This window comes from Ursus americanus, chromosome 13 (assembly GCF_024610735.1).
Source record: "Ursus americanus isolate L20-20 chromosome 13, mUrsAme1.1.p, whole genome shotgun sequence".
Classification (NCBI taxonomy): domain Eukaryota; kingdom Metazoa; phylum Chordata; class Mammalia; order Carnivora; family Ursidae; genus Ursus; species Ursus americanus.
Window position 1 is genome coordinate 20,730,601 of NC_142139.1, and position 21,360 is coordinate 20,751,960.

General features: G+C 37.6%; 1 protein-coding gene across 9 annotated transcripts in view; it reads left to right on the forward strand.

Moving 5' to 3' along the window:
- The first annotated feature begins 458 nt into the window (after positions 1-458).
- LARP1B (La ribonucleoprotein 1B) overlaps positions 459-21,360 on the forward strand; it is a 115,920-nt gene continuing 95,018 nt past the window's right edge. The window contains exons 1-7 of one of the 9 annotated variants that reach the window (XM_045799000.2): positions 459-590; positions 9,197-9,255; positions 9,668-9,727; positions 11,988-12,177; positions 15,205-15,345; positions 19,545-19,688; positions 19,930-20,095. In XM_045799000.2, coding sequence (XP_045654956.2) covers positions 9,686-9,727; positions 11,988-12,177; positions 15,205-15,345; positions 19,545-19,688; positions 19,930-20,095 — 683 coding nt within the window. In that variant the 5' untranslated portion in view covers positions 459-590; positions 9,197-9,255; positions 9,668-9,685. Of the gene's footprint in view, positions 591-671; positions 1,568-9,196; positions 9,256-9,667; positions 9,728-11,987; positions 12,178-15,204; positions 15,346-19,544; positions 19,689-19,929; positions 20,096-21,049; positions 21,300-21,360 lie in introns of those variants that run through there. The other 8 variants (XM_045799001.2, XM_045798996.2, XM_045798997.2 and 5 more) reach the window with 8 other exon arrangements.

Here is a 21,360-nt window from a genome sequence, read left to right on the forward strand (position 1 = left end):
GAGCACTTTAAAAATATTTCATTCGAGGGTGGAAATGAAGGCGGGAAGTGCACTAAACCAATTGCCTGGGCAAAGGTTTCATAAACAGTTACCTACAAATTACACAATTTCCATTCTGGACGTGGCTCAGGATTACAAGTGATCGAGGTGCCCCAAAACCTCAGGGGGAAACTTTTTCATCGGGCAAAGCGACTGACACAGAGAGCAAAAGACCTCCTCCGGGACCCTGGCCCGCAAGGAACTGGCCCAGGGTCGCCCGCAAAGACAACCCCTCCTCAATTTAGCGTCCTGGCCTGGGGCAAAGCGACCGCCCCCGCCCGTTGGGCGCCACGTGCGTAGGCCGCCCCGCCCCTCGCCCGCACCAGGCAGAGCGCAAGCCATTGCGCTGCGAGTCACAGAGGCCCGGTGAGCGCCCCGCCCCTGCTCCCGCAGTCCGGGCTGCGGTAGCCCGCGAGCGCCGGAATCGTCCAGTTCGCCCTCCCTCCCCCTCGGCTGGCCGCTGGGGCGGGGCCGGCGCTTAGGCCGGGCAGCACCCGGACCGGCTCGTCAGTCAATCACCGCAGGCGGCGGCCTGGCGAGGGCAAGAGCGGGTGAGTAGCCACGTCACGCTCCTCCGGGAGGCCCCGCCCCCACCCTGTCCTCTGGGACCGCCCCTTCCACGCCCCCGCCTCCGCCCCCGCCCCCTCGAGCAGTTACCGGCTGTGGGGGCACGCGCCTCCTTGACTCCGCTAGAGGTCCTCCAGCCCCTACTTGCAGCGCCTCTGCCACTGCCCGCGCCAGGTGAGGGCTCGCGGCTCCGGGCTGCGGCTCCCGGCGCTTGTTGGCTGGCTCGGGGCGTGCGCCTGTGAGGCGGGCTGGGCCGGCGGGCGGTTAGCGCTCCGTTCCACGCGGGGAGGGGCGGCACGCCGGGCGCTGCACGGCGTCGGCCGACGCGGGCTGCAGTGGCGGCCGGGCTTTCGGGTTTTCTGCCCCAGGCCGGAGCCAGTCGGTTCCCCGGCGGAGAGACGGGCAGTCGGACTCCCTGGCCCCAGGCCCCCCCCCCCCCCCGGCTGGGGTGGCTGGGGCAAGGGGACGATGTCTGCTCGCGCCGCGGTGCCCGCCGCTCACTCTCGGGGAGAGCTACCCGCGGTGGCTGCTGAGAAGGAGTCGCTGTTGGTAACGGCGAGTCGGCAGGCCGAGCAGCTGTCCCCGCCCGAACGGGAGGGCAAGGAGGCGGCGAGTGAAGAGAGGGCCGCGACAGCCATCATCGCGGGTGCGCGGGGAGAGCCGTCGCCGGCCCTGGTGCTGGGGCACAGTGTGCCCCAGGCGGCCGTGCCCGTGAGACCCCTGGCGCTGCACCTGGCGCACAAGGCGCGCGGGCCCGGGGGCCCCTTCGGCGGGGAACCCCTGCCACCGCTGCCGAGGGACCCGCCGGCCGAGGACGCCTTGGAGGATGAGGCGGCCACCGGCCCTGAGGAAAAGCTGCCGCCGCCGCCTAAGGAGAACCCCTGGACCAAAAAGCCTCCCCAACACCTGTCCCCTGCCGGGACGGGACCAGCGCCGTCCCCACTGGAAACCCTGGAGGCAGGTCTGTGGTTTTTGCGGTGGGCACTGGGAGGGTACGTGCGGAGGTGATTCGCTTGGCTGTAGAGGCTGTCGTGGGGCTGGGGGAGGGGCAGGCCTCCTTTCCCTGACAGTCGGAGGTATTTTGTTCCAAGGTGTCATTCACTCTGCCTATTTACATAAATGGACATCTGGGAAGGGAGCGGCAGGAAGAGGTGGGACCTCGGGTTCTCCTTGACTGGTGGGGGCACTGCGGGAGTAACGTAGCTGAGCCGCTCGGCTGGCGCGGCCTCCATTGAGTTTTGCCCCCTCCTTCCCCCACAACGTGGTTGTGACTTGAGAAAGCTAACTTTAGGTAGATAGTGCAGTTCATCCTATAGAAGAGTTTTCGTGGACTTGTAAAAAAAAGGGGGGGGGGTGAAGCAAGTCGGAACAAGGGGATTTATAAGTGGAAGCGCGATTGTAATTTTCTTCGTTGTGAAATAATTGATAAGCTGAAAATCTGTTTTGGAAACAAGAAATAGTCATGTTAAAAATGATACTATACTGTAGTTACTAACAAAATGCTTGGAATTATGATTGTGGTGGAAAATAATTGAACAGGATAGTTGACGTGAGAGTGGATTGCACATTAGGTAAAGGTTATAGTCTTAACATTCGGTTAGCCCTCCTTCTCTTCAGAGGAGGTTAGAGTATGCCGCAGCATTTGAGAGCTGACCAATACGGAATGGCCCTGGGTGCTTTATTTTGGTTGTAGTTTTTTTTTTTTTTAAGTTTAAATGGAAATACTAAATAACAAAGTAGTATCTCCTAGCTTTATTTTCTAAATTACGTTTTAGTAAGTTAATTGAACTTTTTATATAGAAATTACAGCTGCTTACTTGCATATCTTCACTTTTCTTAAAATTAAAGGTTAACAATAAAATGGGGAAGATGTGAGCATGTTTACAGGGTTGTGAGGATCAAGTGAATTAAAGGATGTGGTATAACTGTAAGGTGATTGTTATAAATACATTATATTGCAGGTATATTAACATTTCTTCAGAGGAACTCCAGTAGAGTGAGTTAAGTGTTAATTTCTTTAGCTTTTACATGGTAATACCCATCATTCTTGATACGTTTTGACACTTGCAGAAAAAATTACTTAGAAATTTGTTCTAAATTTAATATTACCGTCATTCTCCTAGCTGCAAAGATTTGTTTGTTTACTACTATCACTAACTGAAGGAAACAAAAATCTTAAGGCGTTATCTCCGTAAATTTAGCAAAGACAAAGAAAGCTCTTAATGAACCTTAATGGGCTGTCCAACCTCCCTACTTCTAGACTTACACACAATTATAATCTATATTCAGTGAACTACCAAAAAATGAACTTTTTTGATTGTAAAGTTAATTTGACACTTTTTAAAACTTTCAAGGTAAGACTCAGGAATCTTAATTGGAAATGTCCTTTTGAAAAGTATTTAACAGTTTAATTAACCTCAGGTGCCTTCATTGGGGATCTTAATTTTTGTTGAAGGTTAAGAACAAGGTGGTGCTTGAGCTATGTTGTGGTTCATGGGAATTTCGATTTTGCTGATGTCTCTCTGTAGGCAGTTCTTTCTGTTCTTGGAATCCATTCTGTGCTTAGGGGAATACCATTCTTCACTACTTGGAGTAGTGTAGTAACTTAAAAACTCTCCCCAGTACTGGCTGTGCTACAACAACTTCTATTTGTAGTTGGTAATTTAGAGATTATGGTGTAGAAATGCACTGTTCTGAGAGACTTGGGTTCAAATGCAGATATTGTTACTAACTAGCTAGTCAACTTTTGGCAGTTTTTCTGGGCCTTGTAAATGAATGAAATGGGTGTAATTCATCTCTTCCAGTCAATACCAGAGTGCCATCTATAACCTGGGGTGCCTTGGCTTCCTGTTTTCCTAAGCAAATTTGCAACTTTAAAAACAGTGATATAGCAGAGGACCTTTAAGGTTCAGAGTAGGTGCAAACCAGCGATAATCTATTAGTAGGGGGCCTGTATAATTTATCCTACAAACCAGGATACTAGAGAGGCCCAGAGAAGGATATTAATTACGCTGAAACAACAGACTTAAACCATGCTTGTCCTGGCCAAACCTGGATCTACTATCACTCTCTTAATGAGGTGGAGATTTCATCCACAAAATTTTGCCAGAGAGTTTATTATCAGAGATGGGAACATTATAGGAAATGAAAAGGATTATTTTGGGACAGATAATCATGAATTTTCTCTGTTAGAACCTGCAGTTCTAATTGAACTGCAAGTGAATCATTTTTGCTTCTTCAGCCCTTCTGAGACACTTTATTCCACTTTTAGGATGGTTTTGGCCTGTGTATTGCTGTTTCTCTTAATCTAGATAAGGCTTCTTTTCAACCAAAGCCTGGTTCATCCAAGAGGCCTAGAGTAGTGTCACAGCAGTTTTGAATTCAGTCAGGAGACCAGAAAGGATTGTCCCCCAATCTGTCCTAACCTTGTTTAAAGTACATTTATTTTGGAGACCTGTATTAAAATCACAGTATGGGATTTATTAATTTCTTACTTGTGGCTATGGCTGTATTCTGCATATGAAAAAAAAAAAGCTTTCTAATATAATTTCAGTTCTTTTACTCAAACATGGTATATAAAAATACTGATTTTTCCATCTTTTTCATCTTTAGTCTTCTCTGACCTCACCAACTTTCCTTTTTCTTAATGTCTGCTTCCCAGAAACCTCAAATAAGCTTATTATTACCCTAAAAACATTTTAAGTAAGTTATATAAATGATACATAAATACATTCTCCTTGTAAAAACAGAAATTTTGATGTCTCCTTCAAGAAAAGAGATAATCATGCTACCTGTTTACTGAATATTCTTTTAGGTCTTACTTCCAAATATAGTGTTTTGTATATGCATTTAGAACATAATATCATCTTCCATTTCGTTTAAAGTTGATTGACCCTTTTTATTTTTTGTCTTTACAATAAGTGAGTTTGGGGGCATCTGGCTGGCTCAGTCAGAACTTGGGGTAGTGAGTTCAACCCCCCCCCCCCCCCACCATTGAGGGTGGAGCCTACTTTAAAAGTTACATACCTCTTGCATATATGTCTCACTTTCTCTAGGATAGATAATGAGAATTGGAATTGTTAGGTCACAGGGTATTTGTTAGTTGACAGATTACTCTCTAAAGTGACTGTACAGAGCAATACTCCCACTTATAGAGTACGAGAATTAAATAGTTTTTAAAATGTTTTTTAAAGCACTCACTGTAGCAAAACGGCATTTTACTACTTTCTCCCTTAAATATAAAATTATGTGAAATATTGGTAATTTTCAGCACATTTTCTTAATTAAAACTTTGCTAAAGATTATAGCTATGGGGGCGCTTGGGTGGCTCAGTTGTTAAGCGTCTTCCTTCTGCTCAGGGCTTGATGCCGGAGTTCTGGGATCGAGCCCCATGTCAGGCTCTTCTGCTGGGAGCCTGCTTCTTCCTCTCCCACTCCCCCTGCTTGTGTTCCCTCTCTCACTGGCTGTCTCTCTCTCTCTGTCAAATAAATAAAATAAAATCTTAAAAAAAAAGATTATAGCCATAAAAATTAAAGTGAGTAGAATTGTCCCTGTCACGTTGCATCTCCCCCCCCCCCCCGCAAAAAAACCTACTTAAATATCCTACACATTGGTATATTAGTTGTTAACAAGAGAAGAGAGTACTTAAATCGGGAGGGAACCTCTAATGTGTCTGGTCTTATCCTACCTTTCTAGCTTTTTGTTTATGTTCCCTTCTATGTACCCTGTGTTTTGGATAAATGCCTTAGGTTTTCTTGCATGTTAAGGTTTTGGTCATTATCCTTCCCTTTGTTTTAATTCTCTTTATCCCTGAAAAATAAGTCAAATGCTAACTTTGTATGTGGTCTTCTTGGCCTCTCTGAGATGCTCTCCCTTTAATAGTTCATAGCTCTCTTACAGAAATTATCCCTAAGTGGCTTGTACTGGGCACTTACATATTCACATGTTTTATCTCTTGTTCTAGTTTGTAATGTTCTTTGAGGCAAAGGCTGTCTTCTTGATGTCTGTGTATTGTCCACAACAATAGCTTTCTTTTAAATGGTACTCAATGTATGGACTTTATTAATTTGAAAAAAATCTTTTTAAAATTATGATTAAATGCAGTCATGCTGTAACAGATGTCTTTCTTATGGGGTTAGCCAGAGTCAGTCTTTAAAGAACAGATTATATTAATGACTCTCAAATTTTAATTTGCTTAGGAATCCACTATGGGTCTTGTTCAAATGCAGCTCTGATTCTGTAGGACTTGATATTTTGTATTTTTAGTAAGTTCCCAGATGATGTCAGTGACGCTGATTCACATATCACAGTTTGAATAACAAGGGATTTCAGTCCTAATGATGCACAATAAATCACTGTTAACAATTAAGGATGTTGCATCTACCTCACTAGGTAATAGTGTTGCAGTTTTTGTTTTCTGTGACCAAGCCCTTGAAATGGATTGTTTTCCTTATCAATTTAGAATTATAGGTTATAGCTTGTAGATTCCCAGAGTTAAAGAATAACAGTTTAAGGTGCTGGAATATTACTCAAAAAGTTGCAGTAGTATAGTGAAAAATAGAGATGAAGATCACACACTGTTCATGTATATTTATACATATATTTGAAGCTACTAGCAGCTTTTTTTACATCTAATCTGTTTGGAAAAAATTTATACATTTTTTTTTTTAATTTTCTAGGCTGGCTTGCTTTTTCAATATTACGTTTTCTCTAAAAACATGCAAAGCAATTTCCTCCATTTTAGTTAAAACAGGAAACTTTTAGTTAAAATTACTTTTCTTAGGCTTGTTTTACCTGTTCTATATGTATATAAAATACTTTTAAAACCTGGTAGGCTTCTTTCATTTCATACAGACATCTTTGTACCTTGTCTTTCTTTCCAGGTAATTTCCCAGAATTGGAATTGTTTTATTAAGAGGTACATAGATTTTAAATGACAGATTACCCTGGAGAGAGTATACTACTTTACACTATTACTAACAGCATGAGAGAAATGACCATTTCTTTCTTTCTTTCTTTTTTTTTTTAAAGATGTTATTTATTTGATAGAGAGCAAGCACAAGCAGGGGGGAGGGGCAGAGGAAGAAGCAGACTCCCTGCTGAGCATGGAGCCCAGTGCGGGATTCCATCCCACGATTCTGGGATCATGACCTGAGTGGAAGGCAGAAGCTTAACCAACTGAGCCATCCAGGTTCCCAGCTTACTATTATCCTTTAAAATGAAAAAGTCTGGGTTGATGATGTGGTCTAAGTGAGCAGCACACAGGAGTTCTTTATGTTGAACTTGGAATTAGACAAATGTGTCCACATGGTTGGTGTTGCATGTGCAGTTGCGGCACGTTCTCCTATATGGTTGAGGAGGCTGTCCCTCTGAAGATGACACGCATGAAAAAGCAGCCCACAGTGCTTGCTTTTTGTGGACAGCTATCCCCCAAAGGAAAAAGAGGAAAAGATGCTGGCTTCGTAGGTTCAGTTTTTTTCCTAAACTCATTAATCAGGAAACTTAATTGTTTCCATGGGAGGAATTAGGATTTGGAAACAGGAATGTTCTGGGAAAGTCTTCCTCTTAGAAAAGTAAATTAACTCTTAAGGACCATTTAATAACAAGTGTTAAGAAATCACTGTTTGTATTCTAGAGTATCCAACCACCTTGGCCAGCATAGTTTGTCAGGTACTCTGTGATGAGATTAAATTATTATATTGATAACATGTACATAAACATCCTTGTTACCGTGTGTACATAAAGGTACTCCATTAAAATGTCAGCATTATTGATGCCTCAGAGTTAAATGTAAATTTCCTGAGGAGGAATTAAAGTTGAGAGATTAAAGAAAAATTCAAAATTTTGAGTCCAAAAGAATTTGCTAAAATCAAAATCTCTTCCTTTTTAAAATTTTTAAATGTGCAAAGAAATAAATACTCCTCCCCAACTTTTTCTTCATGTTTAGCTAGAGGTTATAATCAATGTCTGAGTGGAGTATGGAACTGTATTGGTTTTTAAATCAATAGATTATTAATTTTTTTCATGGTCAAGTATCTTTAAAAATTTTGTTAGTAACTTAATTGTGTCATTTAGTAATGAAGTTAAAAAGTTTATTTTTATGTGGTCAGAATAATTTTTTATCTTTAGTTTCTGACCTTAATTTTGTGATTATTAATGTCTAATTGATTTGTAATAAATCTAAGTAAAATCTGCTTGGGTGCCCTCTTCCTTATTATTTTCCATTTCATCAAATATTTTGTATGAGGCTTTATTTTGTAACTAACAGGCACTTAACTTACTTAGCATTATTTTGGGACATGTTTTCCACTTTGAGGGGAAAGTCCTCCAAATGTTCTATATTGTATAACTTTCATAAAATATACATAGTATATATAGAACATGCTTCAGTCAAATTCTAGATAATGTTCAGGCAAATACTGTTCTTTATTAAATGAGATTTTTTTTCCTGTCCCCATTTTTTGTCCTGTTTACCCATATTTTTTAATCTGATTTTTCTTAATGAAATGTTTTATTCTTACACATTATACATGTATACACATATATATGCATACTTAAAGTATAAAGAAGAATAAAAGAAATACCTGTGTACTCGTTATTTCGCTTCAGGAATAGAATTACTATAATATTCAAGATTCTTTTATGTCCATCCCTGGTGACATCTTAATCCTTCATCCCTCTTCCTCTGATAAGTTCTCTATGTCTTTTTAATATTTGCTTCTGAGTTTTAACTCAAAGATTGCTTTATTCTATGAATTGGTCATTGCTGTGATTTTTTGGGTTCATGTTTTGCTGGATTATTATGTTTTTCTATAGATACAGATCCCAATTCTGCTTTTCAATATTTACTTTAGATCACGTTTAGGTAGGTGATACACCATCTGATCATCTTGCTAAGTAATGAACCAAACTAGAAGATAGTGTAAAGTTTCATTTAGAGAGAGAGTCAGTCTCTCTTTGTCTCTTTATCTATTTTATTGTCAACCACTGTCTTATTCAAGATGGGACAAGTGGTGATACTATGATAGTCTTGTACAAACTTATTGTTTTTATGACTTCATCTGTATACAACCTATTGTGGTTGTTAAACTTGTTTGTTTTCAAGGACAAAGAGTTTGAAGTCTTCTGATTTATTTTTGGATAGTCCTGGATGAAAGTCAGTGTATGAATTATATAGAAAAATGTATCCCTTTGGGAAATGTTACTGACTTTACTGTATTAAAATGTGTTATGTTTCTAATTTTTTCATGTATTCTGTCAGAAAAAGGATTGGTCTGTCAGTTTAAGTAAACTGATTATTTCTCACTTTTGATTTGTGAATACCAGTTTGAATCTGTTTGAACTGTAGTTGACTTCTTGTTAAGAATTTGAGTTTCAGAACTTTGGATTTTGTTGGAAATGACGACACTGGCTTACTGAAATTCATATAATAGTTATTTTGTTAAATATATTGAATTAATTGTAAAATTAAAATTGTTAAATATATTGAATTAATTGTAAAACCTAAAAAAACCTGAAAAAACTAATTCTATGTTTTTCTTTTTTTTCTTTTCTTTTTCTTTCTTTCTTTCTTTTTTTTTTTTTTTTTTAGAGCTCAGTTCCCCCAAAATTATAAAAGCAGGAAAACCCAAGACAAAGAAATCCAACAAGGTATGTTTTTAGCTATATTCTTCTTAGCTATGTTGATTTTGAAAATTGGTATTTTAGAAACTCTTATTAGAATATTGTGTACTTTTCTTCTAGTTGTATCATTGATGTTAGGTTAAAGTTAATATACTAGAGAATTGTAGCTTTTGTCCAGATCCTATGTATATTAATTTATTCTGTTATCCTATGTAAATCAATTTAGTGTCATTAAATAGTGCTAGACGTTAGATCATAAGACCCAAGCATTATTATATTTCAGTGTTCTGTTGTTTGGAGAGGTTTTTGAATTAATTTGGCAAATGCCTGCATATAATTGTTTGTAGGTGATTTTTAAAATTGCTTTCACTTTTAGAAAATATTTTTTCTACTTAAGATTTCTAATTTGCAGATATAACACTTATTTATTACTTCTTAGGCTAGTGATTTCAGCGATATGGCGAATTGGCCAACACCAAGTGAATTAGTGAACACTGGAGTGAGTATTGTTTTAAGGCTTTTTCTTAGTAAAGGGAAAATATTCTCATTTCAACATGCAAAATTTATTTTATTTCACATTTAGAGAATTACATTAATAAAGTGCTGAAAACTTAGCAGCTATCCCTTTTATAGTCTAATCCATTTTTCAGATACCTGATTTTATTCATCACATTTTCATCTCATTGTATTCTTAGGAGGTAATCTTATATTTGGAAGGGGTGGTTACCATGCTGTTATCTTCATGTAATATCTATAATTAAAGAGATTAAAATTTTTAAAAAAAGATTTAATTATTTGAGAGAGATAGAGAATGCCCATGCATGGGCGTGAGGGAGGAATAGAGGGAGAGGAAGAGAGAGAATCTCAAGCGGACTCTCTGCTGAGCTCAGAGTCTGAGGTGGTGCTCTCCATCCCATGACCCCGATCTTAGCTGAAATCAAGAGGCCTGGTACTCAACAGTTTGAGCCACCCAGGTGCCCCAAAAGAGATTAATTGTTAATGAGTCTAAATTGAAGCCCATTTTATTTCATAATTTGCTATATTTTTTTGATGTATAATCTTTTCAGTATGTATTGAAGTGCTGATTATACACACACACACACACACACGGATTTATAAGCAAATCAAATCAAGAAATGTTTAATGAATGGATTTTTAATTAATTATTTTTTTAAAAAGATTTTATTTGAGAGAGGTGGGAGGCACAAGCAGGGTGGAAGGGGAAAGGCAAAGAGAGAAGCAGACTCCCCACTGAGCAGGGAGCCCGACTGGGGCTCCATCCCAGGATCCCAAGATCATGACCTGAGCCGAAGGCAGACGCTTAACCGACTGAGCCACCCAGGTGCCCCAATTTTTAATTTAAACTATGAAAGAAACTGAAAGATGCTTCTGAGATATTCTGTCAAGGGGCTTTTTATTTATTTTTTTAAAGATTTTATTTATTTAAGAGAGAGAATGAGTGAGAGAGAGATAAGGAGCAGACTCCCCACTGAGCAGGGAGCCCGACATGGGGCTTGATCCCAGGACTCTGGGATCATGACCTGAACCAAAGGCAGACACTTAACCAACTGAGCCACCCATGCGCCCCAGACATCAAGGGGCTTTTTAGAGGAGCGGTAGCATATATGGTTATCTGGTTACATGTTTTCATTTGATACTACACTTTGCTATTTGTAATTTGTGCACTATTGGTTTGTAGTTGTGGATATATATTGATTTAAACAGCTTAATTAGTGTGTAAATAACATCATAAACTGCATGTGCAGTATATAGTTTGCTAGGTTTTGACCTATACATATACCTGTGAAACCACCACCAAAATCAAGATAATGGACCATTACCTCAGAAGCTTCTTCACACTCCTTTATAATCTCCCTGTCATATTCCCCCCATCAACCCAGGCAACCACTGATATGCTTTGTGTCACTTATAGTTAATTTGCATTTCTTACAATTTTATGTAAGTGGAGTCCTACAGTATGACTTTTTTCCCCTGGCTTTCCCTTAGCTTAATTATTTTGAGATTTATTTATGTCAGTTATGTGTATTAGTTCATTCCTTCTTATTGCTGAGTAGTATTTCATTTTATGAATGGAATGTTTGGTCATCTATGGATGGACATTTGTATTGATTCCAGTTTTTGGCTGTTAAAAATAAAGCTGCTATATAAACACTTGTGTACAAAATTTTGCATGGATATATTATGTCATTTTTCTTGGGTAAATACCTAGGAAGAGAATGGCTGGATTGTGTGGTAGCTACTTGTTTAGCTTTTTCAGAAACTACCAAACTTCATTCCCACCAACAGTGTATGAAAATTGTAGTTGTGTCACATCTTCACTAATATTCGATATAGTCAGTCTTTTAATCTACTTGTATCGGGTATGTGGTGGTATCACATTGTAGTTTTAATTGGCATTTCTCTTGACTAATGATGCCAGCACCTTTCCATTTACATTTGCTATTGGCATATGTTTTTGTTGAAGTGTCTGTTCAGTTGTAGCCCATTTTTTTAAAAAATTGAGTTGTTTTCTTATTACTGTATTTTGAGAGATCATTATAGATTTTGGATCCAAGTGCTTTATCAAATACTGAGCAAATATTTTCTCCCAATCTTGACTTTTAACAGTATTTTTTGAAAAGTAGTTTTTTTATTTTTGCTAAAAGTTGTCATTTGTTTTACAATATTTAGAAAAGGTTGACTAACCACAAATTTTTGGATATATTAGTGAAAATGTTCATGGAAATTATTTTATTCAGAGGAACTTTTTGCACTGTCAGAGTGTCATCAGCCAAGGAAATAAGAAACCACAAAACAGAAAAGAACGAGAAGAGAAGATTGAAAAGAGAATTAACAGTGAGAGCAAAGAAAGCCGGGAAACAAAATTGGATGGTCCTGGTGAAAATGCCAGTGAGGATGAGACTCAGTCGAGTAATCAACGAAAGAGAGGTCAGTTCATCTATAATTTCATTTTTTCTAGCAGTTTTATTGAGATATAATGGATACATAACATTGTGTAGTTTAAGGTACACAACACAATGGTTTGATGTGTGTATGTGTGTGTGTGTGTGTGTATAGTGAAGTGATTTCCACAATTTTAGTTAATATCTATTACCTCCCAGTCACAATTTTTTTTAAAGATGAGAACTTTTAAGATCTAGTTTCAGCAACTTTCAAAAATAGTACAGTATTGATAACTATAGTCACAACGCTGTTTATTACATCTCCAGAACTTATTTGTCTTATAACTGGAAGCTTGTATCTTTTGACCACCTTCACTCATTTCCCCCACTCCTGGCAACCACCATCTGTTCTTGGTTACTGTGAATTCAGCCTTTTTAGAATCTACATGTAATTCAGATCATACTGTATTTATCTTTTTAACTTATTTCACTTAGTTGTGTTGCAAATGGGAGGATTTCCTTCTTTCTCATGACTGAATATTATTCCATTGTATATTTATACATCATATTTTCTTTATCCATTCATCTATCAGTGGATACTTAGGTTGTTTCCATGTCTTGGTTAGATGGTCCTGGTGAAAATGTCACTGAGGATGAGGCTCAGCCAAGTAATAAATGAAAAGGAGGTTAATTTAACTATATCTTCATTTTGATTTTAATTTTTTGAAGAAAGTTGTAGTAATGAATTACATTTAATCAGCTGATTCCTAGTAGTCACCAGTGGGTATTTTGGATTTCTTCAGGATACCATCTGCAGTGGTAACTGATTGGCTTTTGTAACATTCTTGAACCATGAGGCTTTCCTTTTTTGTCCTTGACTTGTACTCTATGTAAGCATATAATGAAGTTGCACTTACAGAGATAGGTGTGTGTGTGTGTGTGTGTGTGTATATATATATATATATATATATATATATATATATATATATGCATTTTTTTAAAGATATATTCTTGAAAAGTTGTGTGATAATTATTTTTTAAATCTATTGGAACTGCTCCCTGTTTTTTAGGGAGGTTTTTTTGGGGGGGCTGTTAAAGATTTTATTTATTTATTTGACAGAGAGTATAGCAGGGGGAGCATTAGGCAGAGGGAGAGGGAGAAGCAGGCTCACTGAGCAGGGAGCCTGATGTGGGGCTCGATTTCAGGACCCTGGGATCATGACCAGAGCCAAAGGCAGATGCTTAATGACTGAGCCACCCAGGTGCCCCTGTCAGGGAGTTCTGAGAAAATGTTTTTCTAAGAGAAAAGTGAGAACAATTTTGGTCAACTTTTTTTTGTCATAGCATTTCCCCATTAAATTACCCTTTGAGGAAAAAATAGTCTTTGTATCCTTTTCCATATTTTTTACACAACTTTTCATGTGTCTAGGGACAGATTATGATTTAACTGCTTTGTAAAAGCATATACTCATTCAGTGTTCTGAGCCTAGGTTCAAGTGTCTTCAGGGGCCTTTAGGCAGAAAAGTTCTTTAAACTGTTGGAAGGTCAGTAGCTGCGACAAGGTGAACATTGGGAAAAGTGACAGTAGATGCTATGGGAGAGGTAAGGAAGGTCTGCATTGTACAGGGCTTTGGTAGTGTGGAATTAGAATTTTATTTTGAGTGCTATGGGAAGCCATTAAAGCATTTTAATTCATGGAAGTGAAGTGGCATGGGAGGGGACATTTTATAATGAGGTGTAGTTTCCAGCCAACTTCTTTAATAATGGAACTAACAATCTACTGTATATTGAGCACTTATTTGAATTTTTTTTTTAATGAATATCTAATCCTTAGCTGCAGTAAGCATATTAGGCTCACTTGATACAATGAGCCAAGGCTAATTGCTCAAAGTGGTTGGCAACAGGAAAACCATGTGGTTGTTAGGAAAAAATTTCCCCATTTCTTAAACATTTTTATCACTTACCTTTTTCATGCTACTTAGATACGTAAGTCTTTTTTGACTGTCTAGAAGTAATAGAGATGATAGGTCTGTCATCCTGCTTTAAAATTTGTCTTCTGTGTTAATTGCTTCAATTAAAACTGATCAGCCAACACTAAAATCCAGGTTTTTATAGATAAATTCATACAGGAATTATGAGTTGACTGTCCTTAGAGCACCCTTTTTTTTGTCCTTTAAAGAAGAACTTGTTTAATACCAGAGAATCTCACTGATAGAATTTATAGTACAGAATTTAAAGAGGTTTTTTTAAGATTCTTTCATATTCTTTTCCTCATCTGTGAGTAGTTTGCAGGATTTATAGGAAATCAGCATTGTAGTTGCATACTGATAATTCCCTTTTCCTTAATTACCTTGGTGGTTTTTTTTCCTTTATGCCTGAGTCCTGCCGTTTTAGTCAAAAATATATATTGAGTAGAAGACTAAATATTTTGAAACCTTAACTGTGGATTCCACAAATTAAGTAATCTTCAGAATTTCATTATAGTATAACAATTACTCTATCATTTAGTCAACCAGAGAAGTTAAATTGCTGTATCTCTTAAGTTAGGAAGGTGTGTAGTAGCTATAAAAAGATTTCTCAAATGCAGTTAGACAAATTTTGTACTCTAATTTTGAGAAACCTCTTTCATTATTAGTAATGCTAGATAAACCAATATTTTGGACAATGACTTGAAACTAAAAGTGTTTTGAATCATTAGCCAATATTTTTCAGTGTGTGCCTTATAATGTCTTATCAGATATACCCCATTCTAAAGTGAAAGAGTCAGGTATTAGGAGTAGTGTTTTTACATATACTGCTTATTCATCAGAATTAAGAGTGAGCATTTTGCTTGAAAGTAAAAGAATACCAATGATATTCCATCAACTGGCTTTTCACATGAATTTTAGAAATAGTTGCACAGGTAAGTTTATAAGGAGCTCTGTAAAAAGAAAATTATTTTGGTTCTCTACAAGAACCTTTAAGGACAAACTAAGTCTCCCATTTGGTTAAAATTTAGCGTCCTTTCAGAATTGCAAAGCTTTAATGAAAATTGTACAGTGTCATTAAATGATTTTATTTGGTTTTCTTCAAGCTAATAAGCACAAGTGGGTACCACTCCACTTAGATGATGTAAGACCAGACAGTCAAGAAAGACCAGGATCCCGGAACAGCTCAAGATATCAACCTGAAGCAAATAAATCATCACATAATAATAGGAGAAATGATACACGAAGTAAGTTGCATTCTAAGAGAAGAATGACACTAAAGAACTTAGTGTTAATGTTCATAATTTTAAGACTGTATAGTATAAACTATCTGAGAATAAGTTGCAGACATTGTGCCCCTTTTAGCACTAAATACCTTCAGAGTATATATCCTGAGAACAGTAATGCTGTCCATAGGCAGATTTTCCCCATAATGTCCTTTTCAGTTTTTTTCTCCCTCCTTTCCAGGATCTAACCTGAGATCACACATTGCTTTTAGTTGTCTGTTCTGTTTAGTCTCCATTAATCTGAAACAGTTCTGCTTTTGTCTTTGATGACATTGTTTTGTTTTCGGTTTTTTTTTTCTGAAGACTTTGAAACAGTTAGGTGGTAGATATCTCACTTTGGATTTTCTGGTGTTTCCTTATGATTAGATTTGGGTTATCAGTTTTTGGCAGGAATACTGCAGAAGTTAAATGGTTTTCTTCTCAATGCATGGAAATGCACATGATCTTGGTTTATCTTATTGCTGATATTAATTAACTTTGAGCACTTGGTTAAGATAGTATGCTCCAGGTTTCTTTATTTTAGAGATAGTTTTTTCTTCTTTATAATTGATATGTAATTTGTGAGAGAGACTTTGAAATTTTGGAAATACCCAGTTTTTCATCAGACTTTTCATACGAGCTTTAGTTTCCCTTGATGATTCTTGCCTGATTTAATTAAATTATCATCATCATTGCAAATGCTGATTTTTCTTGCTGTATCATTACTTCTGTATTTATTAGTTGGCACTCTACTATAAGGAACAAATTCCCTTATTATCAATGTGGACTCATGGCTTATTTTTTTGGTGGATTATAATCCATTACCATGATTTTTTAGTTTAATGTTCAGATTGTCCCAGATTTGGCTAGTGGGAGCCTCTTATGGGTAGTTTCTGGCTCTTTTTTAAAAAAATCAACTTTACTGAGCTGTAAATTATACATGTATAAAATACATTCACATTTAATGTTACAACTTAAAGATCATTCCCCCGATATAGTATTTCAACAGGATTTCTCACATTTCAGAAAACAGGAGGACAGTAGGAGGATATGCGGCAACAGTTAGATGAGCATTTGGTTTTATAGGTCTCTGCTGAAATCTTAAGTCTGATAATTTTTTTTTCTAGTCTGATAATTTTTTTTCTAGTCTGATAATTTCCAAAGCATGCATGTTGTCCTGTGAATGGTTTGAGAAGGCTTAAGAAAATTTTAAAAACTAATACTACCTACCACTTAAAAGTTTCCACTTATATTATGAAAAACTTTAAACACACCAAAAGTTGAAAGAATTGTACAGTGAATACCTAACCACCACCTAGATTTAGTAATTTTGCTATATTTAACTCACCTATCTATTGAATTATTTGAAAGTAACTTGCAGACAATCATGACACTTCAGCACTGATGTCCAAAAAAAAAGCAGCATCTAGGAAAATCAACAGTTATTTCCTAATATCATCTGAAATCTAGTTATATTTACTCAGCTACCCACAAAATATGACTTTAAAATTATGAAACTTGTCTACTGAAAAACAGACATTTTGCCTTTGTATCGTTGTTTCTCAAATATATCACTTTAATGTTAAAGAAGTAATATATATTCAGAATTAACATTTTTTCTTAATAAATATTGGGCATATAAGAAAACGTGAGGGTTTTAAAGAACAACAATATAATCAACTGGGAACTGAGCACCAGGTTTAGAAATGTGATTACCATTACCTTTGAATTTCCCTGTGTGCCCCTGCAGTTTCATCCATTGCTTCTCTTCTCAGAAACAAAGGCCTGAATGTTTGTTTTTTGAGTAGTTTTTACATGAAACCGGCATTCAGTATGACTGCATTAACATATTCTTTGGCACTGATTTTTTTCACTTTAGTCTAATTTTCTTAGATTCATGCATGTTGGTGTGTTGCTGTGAGTCCTTTTCCTTGCCAAAGGGTATTTCACTATTTGATAAAATCTGTTGTTGGTAGACCTTTGGGTTATTTCAGTTTTTTGAAATTAAAGTGCTGCCGTGTACATTTTTATGTATGTTTGCCAGTAAAGATGTCCAAGAGGTTCTTTGGGGTAATTTCTTCAGACTGCAGCCCATGAGTGCATGATGAAATTGGTGTACTGGGTCATGATCAGGTTTTTCAAAAAATTGATAGATTCTAGAGTACTTCACTCAAAATATATTTTTCATGACAATTGTGAGGTTTTTTTTTTTTAAGGTTTTATTTATTTGTTTGAGAGAATTAGCAGTGGGCAGGGGCAAAGGGGGAGAGAGAGAGGCAGACTTCCTGCTGAGCAGGAAGCCCAGTGCGGGGCTTCATCCCAGGACCCAGAGATCATGACCCGAGCCGAAGGCAGACACCCAACTGACTGAGCCACCCAGGTGCCCCCCACAATAGTGTTTAAATTATAAAAAAAAAAGTTTTGTGTGTTCTAGGGTGTAACATACAGTAAGGCTTCCTGTGGGATGAGGCAGACGTGTTTGAAAAAGACAACTGAGGGCTTCACAGGGGAGGGGAGTGGGGGATTGGGATAGGCCGGTGATGGGTATTAAGGAGGGCATATATCGCATGGAGCACTGGGTGTTATATGCAAATAATGAATCATGGAACACTACATCAAAAACTAAGGATATACTGTATGGTGACTAACATAACATAATAAAAAATTATTAAAAAAAGAAAAAGAGTATGTTAAGATACGCATTAAGGTGGAATTGTAGCATCTAGGGCAGTGATTCTCAATGGAAGTGGTTTTCCCCTACCCCGAAGGGGGCATTTGGCTTTGTCTGGAGATACTACTATTTTTCCACAACTGGGGGGTGGAGGGGGTGAGTGCCTGCTACTGGCTTCTAGTGGGTAGAGGTCATGGATGATGCTAAACATCCTCCAGCCCCCCTATACTAGAGAGCTATCTGGCTCGAAATGTCAGTAGTGCCAAGGTTTGAAAAACCATGGTCTCTAGGATATATATATGTACCTTTGAATTTATTTGATTATTCCAAATTGTTTTTTTCAAAGTTGATGTGCCTGGCTTTGTTCTACCTTTTTCTGTCTTGGTCAGTGTTTGGAATTATAGGATCTTAAAATTTTGTCAGCCTGGGGTAGATCAAATACTCTGTCTTAATTTGCATTTCTCATGACCAATGAGGCTGAATGCTACTTTCTGTATTTATGGTCCATTTGCTTTTCCTGTTTGCGTTTCAGCAATTTTTTCCCATTGAGTTACTGTGTGTGTGTACAGTACATGTGCACTAATGCATTCTATATGTATTCTGGATATAATTCCTATATTGTACTGAAGATATCTTCTAGGTTTTTTTTTTTTTTAAGATTTTATTTATTTGAGAGAGAAATAGAGAAGAGAAATCATGAGCGGGAGGAGGGGGACAGGCCAACTCTTGGCTGGGCAGGGAGCCCAGCGCTGGGGGTTGCGGGTGGGGGTGGGGGTGGTGGTGCTGTATCCCAGGACCCTGAGATCATGACCTGAGTCAAAGGCACACGCTTAATCCACTAAGCCACCCAGGTGCCCCTCTTCTAGTTTGTTTTGTGTTTTCATTTCCTTTTCTCTTTCTTTCTTTCTTTTTTTTTAAATTTATTTGATAGCGAGAGATAGGCAGCGAGAGAGGGAACACAAGCAGGGGGAGTGGGAGAGGAAGAAGCAGGCTCCCAGCGGAGAAGCCTAATGTGGGGCTCTATCCCAGGACTCTGGGATCACACCCTGAGCCAAAGGCAGCCGCTTAACGACTGAGCCACCCAGGCGCCCCTCATTTCCTTTTTTCTTTAAAAAGAATGTCTTTTACTTAAATTGAGACAACCTTTCCTTAAACATTTTGTGAAAAGTTTGTTTTTTTTAAGTTTTATATAATGCAAACTCACTAGTGTTGGAACTTACTGAATCTTCAACAGTATCATCTTGACAAAGGACCTCTATCTTTTTAGTGTGTTTTTTGCTTATTAAGAATGTCTTCTGTATATGTCAGTATTTTTATGGGCCGTCTTTTATGGTAGGGATATTTTGATAAATTCCTATGAGATCTTTTAAATTTCTGTCTATCTGAAGAATGCCTGGTTTCTAGTAACTAGTTACAAGGTGGGGAGGGGTAGTTACCATGTTTTCTTAAAAATAATCACATTTTTCACCATTGCAAATTGGAATTATAAAAATATTTTTGTTTTTAAAAGGTTGGAGGCGTGATAGAGAAAAGAGAGACGATCAAGATGACGTTTCCAGTGTGAGAAGTGAGGGTGGTAATGTCCGAGGTTCCTTTAGAGGTCGAGGAAGAGGCCGAGGACGGGGAAGAGGACGGGGCAGAGGAAATCCTCGATGTAGGACATGTATTTTTATTTTGTTAAATTAGTTGGAGTTTGAAAAAAGTGTGCAAGCCCTCTTTTCCCTACTATCCCATATAATGTTTTAACTCATTCCTTTTGGTCTGATAATAAAGATGGTTTTATATTTGTTATTCCTTGAAATACTTCACTTTGGATTTTTCTTTATGGTGACTGTTTCTCTTTTTTTTTTTTTTTTAATTTGTAATCACCTTTATTTTTCTTTACTCACATCAAGTGAACTTCGATTATTCATATGGTTATCGAGAACACGGTGAAAGGACTGATCAGCCATTTCAAACAGAACTTAATACCAGTATGATGTATTACTATGATGATGGTACAGGTGTGCAAGTGTATCCTGTGGAAGAAGCATTGCTTAAAGAGTATATTAAACGCCAAATGTAAGTCAGACATAGACTGGATAGTAACATCAAACTTTAATATCATTTATAGTGAATACATTGTGACACATTTTCTAAACTGTTTATTAGTAAAATTGGAAGATTTTAATAGTATTTTGTGTGTTTTTTTTTTTTTTTCCTTAGAAAATGTTAGTAAAACATGAAGTATTTTTTTAAAAACTTTTATTTGGTTCATGTTGTGCTATATAAATGACTCCTGCTTTGTCTACTGTTCAGGTATTTCTCTGTTTAAGGAGTATTAGTTTAAAGAATATTGTCAGGGTGTAATATGAGTGATCAAATATAAGAATATAAAACTGCTATGTATATATGAAGTTGAACAATGCCTGGCTTATTATTTGCAAATACATTTTTATATTGAAATTTGCAAATGAACATAATGGCAAAACACGGTGACATTTTTTTTACTTAAATGATTTCAGAATTCTAAGTTTATTTTTTAACTTTTAAGTTCTCTTTCTTTATGACACATATTGAAGGGGAACTACCTCATCTTTTTTAGTTCAGACTTTTTACTCTAGTTCTCGTAATAGTTGCCTTCTGAATACTGAAGTTAGAATATTTTATTGTAAGAAAAAAATAACCCTGTACATATTAGTATTATATAGGATGTTTTGCATATTTATATAATGTGTTTAAATGGTGGTGAGAAAGATGTCCCCAAGTGATTTGCATAACCAGTTTGTTGAAATTTGATTATTTTTTTTATTCTTACAAAGTGCAGGTAAAAGGCTATTTTTGAAAGGGTATAAGCATCTTAAAAATATCTTCCTTTATTTAAGAAAGAAAATTTACTCTGTTACTAGAAAATAGTTTTTTCATCAGCATCATCCAGGCATCTTCCTGGGATGCCTTCATGGTGGATTTGATTGGCTTGCATACAATATGAAGCAACTTGTTTATTTTGTTCTTGCTTCTTCTGTTACAGTTGACGCAAACACTGAAGAAAAGGGCCTTTTTATGGGCAGAAAGTGCCTGGCATGTGGCTATCAACTTCAAACCACTATTCCTGTCTTTTTTGTAACTCTTGCTGCCAGGTCCCTTCTGAGACCTGACAGTGGATATGCAACTCCATGTCAGGATAATCGGCCTCCAATGTGCTCATACAAGTGAGGGAGGAGCAGAGCTACATCAGTGTTGACAAAATTTCTGATCATGCAGTGTAGAATCCAGAGCTTCTAAGGTAGGACATGATAATGTCCCCTAGGACACTGAACAAAATGTCAGACACAGCCCTGGGCATG